The sequence below is a fragment of the Vulpes lagopus genome, chromosome 14 (genome assembly GCF_018345385.1).
Source record: "Vulpes lagopus strain Blue_001 chromosome 14, ASM1834538v1, whole genome shotgun sequence".
Lineage (NCBI taxonomy): Eukaryota > Metazoa > Chordata > Mammalia > Carnivora > Canidae > Vulpes > Vulpes lagopus.
The window spans coordinates 18,593,657-18,607,146 of record NC_054837.1 but is presented as its reverse complement, the minus strand read 5'-3'; the positions used below and the strand labels follow the sequence as shown (position 1 = coordinate 18,607,146).

The 13,490-nt window shown below is 47.6% G+C and overlaps 1 protein-coding gene across 3 annotated transcripts in view; it reads left to right on the top strand.

The window, feature by feature from the left end:
- The window catches only part of SSH1 (slingshot protein phosphatase 1), a 60,245-nt gene that overhangs the window by 40,384 nt on the left and 6,371 nt on the right, over positions 1–13,490 (top strand). For all 3 annotated transcript variants that reach the window (XM_041729207.1, XM_041729208.1, XM_041729209.1), the window contains 6 exons: positions 666–759; positions 2,266–2,394; positions 4,923–4,969; positions 6,375–6,521; positions 8,065–8,265; positions 10,616–11,183. In XM_041729207.1, the coding sequence (XP_041585141.1) occupies positions 666–759; positions 2,266–2,394; positions 4,923–4,969; positions 6,375–6,521; positions 8,065–8,265; positions 10,616–11,183 (1,186 nt within the window). The remainder of the gene's footprint in view (positions 1–665; positions 760–2,265; positions 2,395–4,922; positions 4,970–6,374; positions 6,522–8,064; positions 8,266–10,615; positions 11,184–13,490) is intronic.

The window sequence follows — 13,490 nt, the reverse complement described above, 5'->3', positions numbered from 1 at the left end:
CCTAGACTCATGTGTGTCCCTCTGGGACTGTGTTACAAGGACTATGGGCAGAGAGGTCAGCCTGAATGAGGAGAGGACCGGAAGCCACATTTTGTGAGGCCCCAAATGATGAGAGGGTTGGGGAGAATGATAGTTGCCTTTGAATATATAAAAGGGACCTCCGTGGAAGAATTAATCCTGGTCTGTGTAGAACCAGGGGCTGATGGGTAGCAGTTACAGGGTAACACAGATTCTCCATGTAAGAAGAAGATAATGGGAACCGGACATAGTTGGGACTATGGACTGCCTCTAGACACAGTTATATCCCCACCCCCAGACATGTTCAGACAGAGACAGAAGGGTCTGGAAGGTGGTGGGTGGACGTTACTCTGGTGCTCCCAGCGTCTTGTCCTGAGAGCCTGATTCTCTGCACAAGGAATATGCTTTCCAGCCATTGTTTTGTGCTCTCCATCTGCTCACCACTCTGTGGGCTCCCATGGAAGTTCCAGACACAGAGCAGGACCACTCTGTCCCTTTTCCCTCCTCCCAAAAACATGCACACCAAGAAGGTAGCTCTCTGAGTCCAGGCCATGTTCTGTGTAGCCTGAGAGCATCTGGTGTTTCTGTAAACACTGATCTTAGGCTCTTTGTCATTCTGCGACTTACTGAATGTCATTTCTTTCCAGGCCAACCGAAGGGGAAAGGACTGAGCGCCTTATCAAAGCCAAGCTCCGGAGCATCATGATGAGCCAGGATCTAGAAAATGTGACCTCAAAAGAAGTAAGAGACCTCTTCCCTTAGTAGGCCAGTGGTCACACAGTGTTCATTTATCCTGTTGCCCAAAGCACAGAGAGGCCTTCCTTAGAGGCTTTTTCCCCCTGCAGGGCTTAGCAGAGAGAGCGCAGGCTTTAGAGTCTGACTCTAGTTTGGATCCAGCTATGCTGCTTACTGGCCATGGGGCCTTGAGCAAATTTCCTGATCTCTCTGAACCTGCAAGACCTTTGGTGATAATTTCACGAGACCTGTGGATTGTAATGGATTGCATCGAGACACGTTTTTCTGTTAGTGTCCTTTCCTCTGCGTTGTGTTTTACTGAGATACAGCAAACTCTTGTTTCTTATTTCAGGATTATCACTTACCAGCAAGTTACCAACTCTGGACTGCCTTCTATTGTGCCTTCAAAATTTTTCTGGATCACTTTTCTTTTTTCAGTTGCTTCTGGTTCAAGGAATGCAATGAATTATTATGGTAGCTTAAACTAGGCAGATATAAGGGCTTGAAAGGGCCGTTTAAAAAACCCATATATCAGGGCAGCCCAGGTGGCTCAGTGGTTTAGCGCCGCCTTCAGCCCAGGGCCTGATCCTGGAGTCCCGGAATAGAGTCCCACGTTGGGCTCCCTGCACGGAGCCTGCTTCTCCCTCTGCCTGTGTCTCTACCTCTCTGTCTCTCTGTTTCTCATGAGTAAATAAATAAAATCTTTTTTTAAAAAAGGCCATATATCATCTTTTTGTTAGTTAATACACATTAAAAAAATCGTATTATGATGCCTCCCAAAGCAAGATGAAACTAGCAGTATGTGTTGCCTGTGATATATTTGATTTTTTAAAAAAATTTTTATTTATTCATGAGAGACACAGAGAGAGGCAGAGAGACACAGGCAGAGGGAGAAGCAGGCTCCGTGCAGGGCGCCTGATGTGGGACTCAATCCCAGGACTCCAGGATCATGCCCTGGGCTGAAGGCAGACGCTCAACCGCTGAGCCACTCAGGCGTCCCATATATTTGATATTTAATCGTAAAAATATAAGTGCCTTGGGATCCCTGGGTGGCGCAGCGGTTTGGCGCCTGCCTTTGGCCCAGGGCGCGATCCTGGAGACCCAGGATCGAATCCCACGTCAGGCTCCCGGTGTATGGAGCCTGCTTCTCCCTCTGCCTGTGTCTCTGCCTCTCTCTCTCTCTCTCTCTGTGTGACTATCATAAATAAATAAAAATTAAAAAAATATATATATAAGTGCCTTAACTGAGTAGAAGAGATCCCATGTGAATTAGCCTCTTCATATAAAATAATCAGCTTTTCCCAGTCAGACTGACTTTGAGGCTGTGGGGCCTGCATCCCTACCACCTGCATGTGTGCTTACTATGGGGTAAAAAAACAAACCGCAACACCAACAAAACACCTTTTTTGAAAACCACCGCAGTTGAAGTTGTGACTTGACCTCTTTGGAGGTGGACCACTGTCATTTTGCTTTGTGACAAATCACTTTTTCCTGCTGTTTTCCACTCCACAGATCCGTAATGAATTGGAGACGCAGATGAACTGTAACTTGAAAGAATTTAAGGAATTCATAGACAATGAGATGCTCCTTATCTTGGGACAGATGGACAAGCCCTCCCTTATCTTCGACCACCTTTATCTCGTAAGAAGCACAGCGCACGGCAGGGTCTGGTTGGGGGAACATAAATCAACAAACCTTGATTGTTTGAAGTTTGCAGCAAAGTCAGAGAGGGGGAGAGAATTTGTGTTGCTGGAACCTCAATCCTGGCTGTTCTGGGAACTCCTGTCTTTGACCCCCTTCCTCTGGCCTGCCCTAGTTTGCTCTGAAGCCAGATGTCTGAGATGTGGCTCCCAGTTGAGCTGTGGGGAATTGTTTGAAGGCTCTCTGGCATAGGCCACGTCGGCAGTTCTCAGACTCTCTCCATCCTTGGTCTACAGTCACTAACACAGAGGCCCCGTCCAAGTTTCTCCACGTGGTTTGAGGGCTCAGAACCCCAGTTCTCACCAAAACCCAGAATTTGCCTTGGCATTGCCGAGATGTGAGAAACAGTAGGGAAGACAGACCGATCCCCCAAAACACAGCTTCTTCCCCTCTCTCTGTCCGCATGGCTACTCCGTGCACTGTTCCCAGGCCCATCAAATGGACAGGCCCCAGGAGCACCACCAGGGGGTTGGGTTTTGTGGATTCTCCCTACCTCCATCTCTTGCTCAGATTCTCTTAATGCTATAAATCTCCATAGAAGGCAACTGGCTAGTTCTCAGTCTCTCAGAGACTATAGAGGAAAGCGTGTTACTAAAATTAGAGAAGCAATACAGTGTGAAGAAAATTAGACCCACCAGGGCCAAGTTCCCACTCCCCAGCCTAAGCAGCCATGTAACCGGGTCTTTTCTTTTTCTCCTTCATTCTATAGCATGTGGAATGATCACGAGGATTAAGTAAAAGACACATTTAACGCACTGAGTGCAGTTTCTGTAGGCACTAATACATGGCAACCATTGTTACAGCAGAAGTCACTTCCTGGGAAAGTGGAGGAAGTGAATTTGCTGCTGAAGGCATGAACAGTTTTGTTTCCTGCCCACAAGAATTAGTTACTAGTTCTCCAGATCCATGTGTCATAATATGTACTTAGTATGTTAAATAAATATATATATAACATATATATTTTTAATGTATTTATGTATTAATCCGTATATATGTATATATGTGTGTGTATACATATATATATATTTAACATTTATATTAAAACGTCTGTGAGTATGTCGATTTGAAGCCTGTGTCTCAAAAGCCGTCTGGCAGCACTGGGCTCTAATCTGTCTGGGAAGTTGGTGGTTTTTCCTAGTGGAAACAACAGAAGGCAGGCTGTCTCTCCACTAGGTGGTGATCACAGCAAGAGGATGCTCACAGACTTACTGAGCTTTTGTTATTTTTTTCAGTGTGGTTCGGTGCTTTATGTCACTTTTTCCATGAGAGATACTAAAGGAATTTTTATGTTTGAGCCTCTCCCTCCCACATGAAAATGCAGCTAGCACCCATACTTGTCAGCTCCATTGGGCCCCCTGCAATCTGTGTGTCCTGAGGGGTCTACCCCCTGAGAAAGGAAGTTTTTAGGGAAACTCAGGGGGGTCTTTTGCTCTTCGTGACTCTGTCATTTGCATTGCCACAGAGTGACATGATAGCTCTTTCTTTGCTTTTCCCCCTCTGTGTTCCCAGTAAGCTCAGAAATGGAGGGTTTGTTTTTTAATATACTTTAAAAGGCATTAAATTAAAACATGTTATGGAAGGTTCAGAAAAACAAGTAACCCTAGAGAAGAAAGCAAAAAGCATTCCCATTTCATAAATCTAGGCGTAGTCATTGTTATTATTTTAGTATATTTATTTTCCTATCTTCTGGGATTTTTTTTCTTTTTGTCTATAGAGCTTCTTAAAAATAGAAAAAGAAAGACTCATACTCTTTACATAGTTTTATTTTTTATTTTTTTCTCTTTACATAGTTTTATATCCTGTTTTCTCTTTTTAAATTGTTTTCATTATGTGGCATTTCCCTGTGTCTTTAAACAGCCACCAAAAGTAGGATTTGTTTTTAATTGCCCCATCGTGTGCCTTCGTCATCATTTATTTTACTAATTTCTTGTTGGTCCTCTGAATTGTCCCCATTGTTTGTCGTTGCACATAACCATAAATATCCTTGTGCGTAAATCTGCGTGCGAATTCTGGGCGTTTCCTTGGGGCAGCTGTTTGTAGGTGGAACAGCTGGGTCAAAGGGTGGGAGCTTTGAAAAATACTTCCCCAAAAATGTAGGCAACTCCTGCTTTAAATGAGTGTTGTGTGAAAGTGCCCTCTCCCGAGTGGGAAGCTGGAAGTCACTGCCTCTGGTGACAGGACCTGCTGGAGCCTTAGGAAAGGAAGTAGTGGTGAGAGGGGATATAGGTTTTGCTGTTTCACAAAGGCCAGGGGGCAGCCAGGGCCTTCCACTCTGGCTGACGACGCTGGGAATGCCTCGGGAACCTGCTTTTCTAGTGGCTTCTTTCAGTTCTGTCCGTTGTCTGAGGCCAATGGCCATGAAATAACCATCTGCCCCCCCTCCAGGACTAGCCTACACCGTACATCCCCTAAGCAGCTCTGAGGCTGACATGTGACACTCACGGGGGTTTGTGTGATCTGTCCCCCAGGGCTCTGAATGGAATGCATCCAATCTGGAGGAACTGCAGGGCTCAGGGTGAGTCTGCTCCCCTCGTCTTCTCTTGTCCTTCCAGGCAGCTTAGAAACCCCCAAGATTGAGCCCTTATAACTGCCTACACCCTGTCTCCCATCTCCCAAGGGCTGGGCTGATTTTGCATAGCTAAACAGACGAGCTTCAAAATGCCACCTCCTGAATAATTCATGACTTTTCAGTCTTAAGGGGGGTGGGGTGTGATTGTGTATGTCACCAAGAACAATTTACAATCACACTCCAGTGGCAGAGGACAGACTGGATACTGATAGGGCCATGACCCCCTCCTGGGCCCCACTGGCCCGGCACAGGCGCTGGCAGTCCTGGCATGGACACACACACCTGTCAGGCCAGTTGGCAACTCTGATCCCAGGACCACTCTTGGTTCTACCTGAGGTTATACTTTGGGGCCTGCCTGGTGGGAATCTTGCAGCTGAATACTTAGTGTTGGCCAGAAACATATGTTCATCTTAGTCTGTGAAATGCCCAGCAGAAAGAATTAAAAAAAAAAAAAAAAAAAAGTTTAAATCTAGACCTTCAAGAACAGATGTCTGGACATTTTTTTTTTTTTAAACAACACAGCCACAAAATCACCATTCTGTGGATCTGACATGATGGCATTCTTGAATTACTGCATTTAAAAATCAAGACTAAACAAATCTTAAAATATATCTTCAGAACTACTGGTTAAGATGTGTTCTTGCAACAGAAAGTGTTCTTAAAATGTAGAGTGATACTATATGCTTTCTCTGGTTGGGAATAAATGATTTTAAAAGGTATTTTGTAAAACATTTATAAGTATTTTCTTACACCCTATGTGAGGTATTTTCTAACTCCTGAAATTATTTTGGTCTTCCAGGAATATAAGTATCAAGTTTAGAGAACTAGAGATCCTGCATTCAAAAACCCCTTCCACTGTTTATTTATTTATTTGTAGTCTGCCTTGTTTCAAAAGGATTTAAGGCAATTCTCAAGGACATAAATAATGGATGGCTATATTCTACTCTTTTAGCTATTTAAAAGTGGAGACTTTTTTTAAAGCCTGTTTATTCATAACGGTTACAAAGTTTGAAACTTTGAGTGTCTGAAAACATGTTTAAGTAATACATATGTCTGTTTTCCAGAATTCACATTGCTTAGCAATACTTTGAACTTCCGTTTTGTAAGTTTTTTTTACAAAGAAATTAGTTCTTTATTATAAATATCATACATTTTTGTCATATAAGAGGGCATTTGGAAAATGCAAAAAAAAAAGACTAAGGAAAAACAAAAGTCCCACTGAAACATACCTACTTTATGAGTGTGTATTTAATTTTTTCTTTGCTCAATTTTCTGTTACTTTTTTTTTTGTAATTCCTCATTCTGATTCTCCACAATTGTTCTTTCTTTCTTTCTTTCTTTCTCATTACAGTGTTGACTACATTTTAAATGTCACCAGGGAAATAGATAATTTTTTTCCTGGCTTATTTGCATATCATAACATCCGAGTCTATGATGAAGAGACAACAGACCTTCTTGCCCACTGGAACGAAGCGTACCATTTTATAAACAAAGCAAAGTAAGTGGGTTGAGAAGCCAAAGAAACTGGTCTGGCAGATGCTGGGTGGGCAGAAATTAATGGCAATCCCAGACCCATATGTCTCTGGTTTGTGGAGCCTTTGCTGTCTGTGGACTTTTGGTTTTAGAGCGTAGGACCTCTTGCACCAAAAGAGCACAGTCACTGATCTTCTCAAGGTAGGGGCCCCAGTGAGTCTTTTTTTCACCCGTCATCAATTGTGGCATCGGACCCCGCTTTTGTCATCAGTGCTGCTTCCAGGCAAGAATCTGATATCAAGTGGACATTCTTGGGAACTCTGTCTATGGGGAGTCACTGAGCCGAGGGAGGGAGGAAAGTGAGGTCGTACTAGACTGTGGGTACCTTTGGGGCTGCTTCCCCAGAGGAAGCTGCTGAGGCAGAGGCCCAGGGTATGGCCCGCATTCTGTACCTGAGTTAGTGCACTTTTCCTGTTCAAAGAATGGGACGGTCCATCAGAGGTCTCCATTGCCCTGAGCCTGTTACTGGTGTCCCCCATCTCTTGTCCTCCCCTTATTCTCCTATGGAGCAACTCTGCCTTATGAAAGTCCAGAACAGAGAGAGAGAAGCCTTTGCAATTCTGTGGAGAGGAGCCCCGTTTTCTGCTTTGTACCCCTTCTGATCAAAGCTCTGTAGCATGTCCTTAGCAAATCTTAGTTTGTTTGCATTCCTGGGGGATTGACTCCAGACCAGCAGTCAAACAAAAACAAAACAAAAACAAAAAACAAAATGCACTGACAAATAGGGATGAAGTTGAAGCCTGGGGTCTAGGAAGGGAGCCCAGACCCACCTGATGGGCCAGCTGCTTCCAATATAAACAGGCAGGCTGGTGGGTCTGCCTCCCGTCCAAATAAAGCCTCCCAGGTGCAGCCCCTTTGAACATCATGGTCCCCTCCCATTCTCCAGCCCGCTGAAGTCTCGAGAAACGCTGTCGGCGGCCCTGCCATTTCTACCACAGTACCACTTCCTTACGAACGACCAGCCCGCCTGCCTTCTACCCCTCGTCCAAATCCAGGGCGCTGCCATCCTTGGTCTGGCTCTCCAACCCTCCTTGTCTGGCGAACATCTTGCCTGCCCGAGGGCCTCGAAGCCTTCAATTCACTGACCCCGTTTCTCTGCAATAACCCCGCGCCCCGCCTCCATCTGTTGTGGCAGCTGTGTAGCTTTTGCAGATGCCCCTTTCGCTGCCCCTTCGCTTCCTGCAAAAAAAGAATTTGTGGTCTCCTGGCCTGTCCCAGCAATCCCACTCTGTCCCTGAAGGCGGCCTGATTTGGGAGCTCTCCCTGTGCGACTTGGCAAGGCCAGGACAGATTTATCTCGATTTCCCATTGTGTGCTAATTGATTTTGCAGTGAAGTTATTTCCTTTCGAGGGTGTGTGGCCATCTGCTGGATAAATATCAGGACATGGGGAGGGGGGTCTGGACACCGAGATAACTTCAGGGTTTTAAAAAAAAAAAAAAACCATTGGGTGAAATCTAAGAGAATGAGATCGTTGAGGTTTTTGGACACTCTCTCCCGTCTCTGCAGGAGGAACCATTCCAAGTGCTTGGTACATTGCAAAATGGGGGTCAGTCGATCCGCTTCCACGGTCATAGCCTATGCGATGAAGGAATTTGGCTGGCCTCTGGAAAAAGCGTACAACTACGTGAAGCAGAAGCGCAGCATTACACGGCCCAATGCGGGCTTTATGAGGCAGTTGTCTGAGTATGAAGGCATCTTGGACGCGAGGTGGGTGAGCCTCTGTGGGGAAGGATTGGCGAACCGAGCGGGCTCCCGTCCGGCCTGGCAGCGGCCTCTGGAGGGGGAGCTGGGCCGAGAAAAACAACTATTGTTTGGGGTTTGATTAGTGGTTTCCAGGAGGGATCTGTTTGATTTTGTTGGCACACACAGAAAGCTGTTTTGCTGCTGGAGGGAATAGTGCACAGCTTCCACTCCAGGGCATGACATCATGAGTGGCACAGGCTGTGGACGTCCCTGTTTCCTGAGCATCTGCTTTGCACCAAACCCCATGCCAGGCCTCACCACCAGGCAGTTTCAAGGACTGAGAGTGAACCCTCTTCTGGCACTGATGAGCTGGGCCCTTAGGGCATGCTTGCCAATCTCAGCCTCGGTGTCCCCCTTCTGAGTTGAATTAAAGCCTGCTGGGGAGGGCTGATGGGAGATTTACCTGAGTGCTGTACAAGTTAACCTTCGCAGATGCTTTGCTAGACCTGGCTCATGATAAATAAAATGCAGCTTTTGACATCTCTAACCCCCACCCAGCAAAGGTCTGCAAAGCACAGGTTGTCCCCCGTGTATGGGGGGATGAGGAACTGACACTGGAGGTTAGCTTATCTTACATCGAGCACCCGGTGGGCAGCAGCAGGGAGAGAGCACACCCAAGTCTGTTGGCCCTCAGGGTTCCTGTGGAGGGGCCCCATGGAGGCTGATCCCCTCTGGATGCTAGAATTCACTTTCTTCCTGTTTCCCTCCTTTTCTGTCTGGATTATTTCTGACTGGTATTATGAGGAGGCCACAGGCTCAGTCCACTGGTTTCTTGGGCAAGTGTGAGAATGCAGGAATGCCCTGGCAGGGTGGAACGGGGGTCTGAGAACAGTCCTGGACATCTTTGGAGTCCCTTTACTGTCAACCAGGATGCTATGGAAAGGTCCCCAGGCAGAGCCCCAGGATTATGAGGAGGGGGAGGAGGAGGGAAAGGAGGCGGGTGCATCTTGCCCTTCTTCCTCTTTAGCCCTTCAGATGCTTGCTGCCTTCAGGGGTTTGCAGCCTTCACAGCCTCACCCGGGGTCTTCAGGCCAGGGTTACAGCCATGAGGCACTGATCTTGACTTGCAGCCCCATCTAGGGGCCTTCCTGGCCTTGCCTGGACCGTGCACACAGAGCATTCACCAGTGTTCAAGGTGCTTCCGTGCATTGCAAAACAACAGCAGGTCCTTAATTCCCAATATCTTTTTACATTGACTTCTCTGATCGTAGCCCACACAACTATGTGATGTTGGAATGAGTATGGCCCTGGGGGTCATGGGGGTGACTTACTGACCTTCACGTTAAAGTTTTCTCTCCTTTTTTTTTTTTTTTTTAGACCTTTACATTAAAAATGTGTTATGATAATACTATCATCGTATTATAAGACCTATTTTTATTTAAAAAAATTTTTTAGGGATCCCTGGGTGGCGCAGCGGTTTAGCCCCTGCCTTTGGCCCAGGGCGCGATCCTGGAGACCCGGGATCGAATCCCACGTCCCACGTTGGGCTCCCGGTGCATGGAGCCTGCTTCTCCCTCTGCCTATGTGTCTCTGCCTCTCTCTCTCTCTCTCTCTCTGTGACTATCATAAATAAATAAAAAAAAAAAAATTAAAAAAAAATTTTTTTAAAGATTTTATTTATTTATTTATTCATGAGAGACACAGAGAAGGCAGAGGAAAAGCAGGCTTCTCACAGGGAGCCCAATGTGGGACTCGATCCTGGAATTCTAGGATCACCCCCTGAGCCTAAGACAGCCACCCAGGCGTCCTTATAAGAATAAGAACTGTTTTTGTTTGTTTGTTTATTTATTTATTTATTTATTTATTTATTATTTTTTTATTTTATTTTTTTTAAAGAACTGTTTTTAAAAGTGACCTGTCATCTATCTAACCGGAAAAAAAAAAAAAAATCTTGTATTTTTCTCTGATTGTCCCAACGGACGCATGTGTGCTTTGCATTTGCCCATGAGTCTGCATGAGCTCTCTGCTTCGGTCCTTGTTATCTCCCTCCAATACAGGGAGGAGAGGATTGTTATTCCTGTTGACACATGGAGAGCCTTAGTTCACAGAATGAGACGGGACACCGAGACCGTGGAGGTCTTTGAAGTTTAGACTGCCTGAACATGTCTGCCATGGCATCATTGTGTGGCAGTCATTTAAGGCTTGAGCCAAAAAAAAAAAAAAAAAAAGGCTTGAGCCATGGTGGTTGAGGGTCTTAGCCCCATTTCTGTCAGCCCCGGGCTATCTCTTGCTGGCTCACCACTGCCCTTCCTCCTGGGACCCTTTGGACACTGGCTCCTGATGATGACCTTCCTCTGCTCCCCTCCCCCCACAGCAAACAGCGGCACAACAAGCTATGGCGCCAGCAGAGCAAGACCTGCCTCCAGCAGCCTGTGGATGACCCCGAAGGGTCTGGGGACTTCTTGCCAGAGACCTTGGACAGCGGCCCGGAGGCCCAGCTGCCCTGTTTGGACGATGCCACCCAGTCTGGGTTTGCAGACAGCAGAGCTCCGGGGGGACCCACTCTCCCCAGCTGCTTCCGGCGACTGTCAGACCCCCTCCTGCATTCCCCCAGTGACGAAACTGCCAGCTTGGTCCACCTGGAGGATCTGGAGAGGGATGCTCTGTTGGAGGAAGCAGCCGAGCCAACCGGGGCACACACGCCAGCCAGATCTCCCCAAGACTCTCCTGACCGCTGTGAGAAGGAAGTGAAGAAGAAACTGGACTTCGGGAGCCCCAAGGCCCGGAGTGGCTCTTTACCACAGGTGGAGGAGATGGAAGGGGAGGAGGCCCTGGGAGCAGGGCGGTGGGGGCGGCCCCCGCCCCAGCTTGATAAGAGCCTGCTCAACCGGGAAAACCTCAACAACAACAACAGCAAGAGGAGCTGTCCAGACGACTTCGAGGTAGGCAGGGGGCCAGCATGGAGGGCGGAGGGCGGCGGCTCCCCTGTCCTGCCAGTGGGCCTTATGGAAGCGTGGCTGCAGGCTGCCAGGGAGTGCGGGTGCACCATGGTTTCGGGGCTCTGCAGGGCCTGGCACACATTCCTGCGTGCCTTCTTTCCCCCACGCAGCTCTCAGGCAGAGCTCCCAAGTCGATTTCTTTCTTACGTAAAATGTAAAACAAAACTTAACCACCCAGCTTCAAAATTTATCAACACAAGGCCGGTCCTATTTCATCCCCACCCCACTCAACTTTCCCACACTCTGAATTGTCTTGAAACAAACCCCAGCTGTGTCGCTTCTTCATACCACATTTAAGAAATTGCTAGGAAGTGCTCAGTGTTGTCGAGTGTCTGGACTTCCAACTCACTGTAATGCTCGGCCCCATTAGTCCCATGTAGCTATCACATTTGGGGGCTTTGTGCAATGAGGTCTTAGCAAGATGGCACCTGCTCAGAAAAATCAGTAATTCCCCGCAGGCTTTCCCCTCTTCCCAGTGGCCCAGGAGCCAAGGCTGGTTTTGTGAGGGGTGTGCTGTGTTGCCCACTTCTGGGTTCCACCCTCCCTCTGCACTGGCTTTTGCCATGGCTGGGGCCAAAGAGCTTCACTTCCCCTGGCCTCACCGCCCATCTTCCAAGACCGCTATGATTTGTAAGTGAGAGCACTCGGAAAGCTGACAGGTGCATTCCCACATCCAAAGGGTTTGTCTTTACCATGTTCTGATAAAAATGAAATGGGAAATTAGATCTACTGAACATAGAACATTCCAGACCAGATGTTAATTACTCATGAATTTCTGCCACCACTCCCCTTCCCTCAAAGAGCAAATACCCATAAAGAGAGGTGATACAAAATGTCTGTCCAGGACAGCAGTGGCTTCATCAGTCTGAGATGGCACAGGGTGAGTCATGAAAAATACAGTAGGGGTGGGTGAAAAGGTGCATGAAGGATATCCTGCCTTTGCTGGAATTTGAACAGGTGATGTTTTCTAAAGAATGGGACCAAGAGACAAGTACTCCTCCCCTTGTTCAACTCTTGTTTGTGCACTAGGGTGCCAGGTTGGTGAGCAGTTCAGCTGTGAGGGGTCTGAACCTCCTCTCCTCCCCTCAGCCTGATTAGCACCTGCTCATCCCAAAGGTCTTAGCTGAGATTCAACCACTCCGGGAAGCCTTCCCTCTGCAGAAAACTTCGAGCTCACCCCTCTCCATCCTCACCCTTGTCACTCAGTTTCCTGGTCCACAATAGACCCTGAGAGCAAGGACCATGTCTTGTTTACAGCCCCGGTGCCTGATTCAAGTGCTGGTGCATGACAGGCACTCCTGAAATACCAGTTGGATGAGTGGAGTGCCCCCCCCCCCCCCCCCGCCTGATTGCTCCTTGGGCTCCGAAAGGTAGTCTTAAATCTCTCACTGTGGGACTTTTCACCACGTTTTAGAACGTTAGGTTCTAAAGGTTTTAGAAGGAAACTTTGATCAGGGTTTAAGAAAACTTTCTGGGTCAAGAGTTCGGAGGTTATCAGGTCTCACTGTTGGACCTGGAAGCTGACCCCAGGGATCCTGACAACGTTAGGAACAGGAGACCCAGCCTCCCACCTCCCCCCAGCACACATTCTCCATGTGTTCCCCTGCAGCCTCTATGGATCATGGCTGGGTTTCCTTATAATGCCTTCAATATTGGACCACTCCATGACTTGGGGGCCCTATGTGCGTGACACAGGATGAGATAAGGCCCTGATGATCAGGGCCATGGGCAGGGGGAGGGAGAAACAGGATGCAACAGCAGCCCTTTTTCAAGAAGCCTTTGTTTTAGACTAGCTTGGGAATCCCATAGCTAAACCACTGTCAGGCAGAGGGTTGGTTGCCCGCATTAGCTCAGAGGAGCAGCCCTGGGATCTGTTGACGGGCATGTGAGGGAGGTAGGCTGTTGCTCTGCCCACCAGGAGAGTGTGGTGTGGAGGCATATGTCATGCTCACTTAGAGCCAGGTAGGTGGCTTTCCTCGGAAAACAATGCAAACATGTTCTCCATTGGTATATAAAATCCACCTCAGCCTGGCTCCCTCATCTGGGACTGTGAGGACCCATGTTTGTGTCTATACTGGAGTCTTCCAAAGCCATTTTTGCCCTTGGTTTCCTCCTGTGAAGACCACACCCAATGGCTAGATGGTGGTTCCTTGGAGCCACGATGTGTATGTGCTGGAAGGGAAGAACCCCATTTTCAGGCTACAAACTCCCCAAGAAGAGATTCTTTCTGAAAGGGAAAGGAAGGGAGGG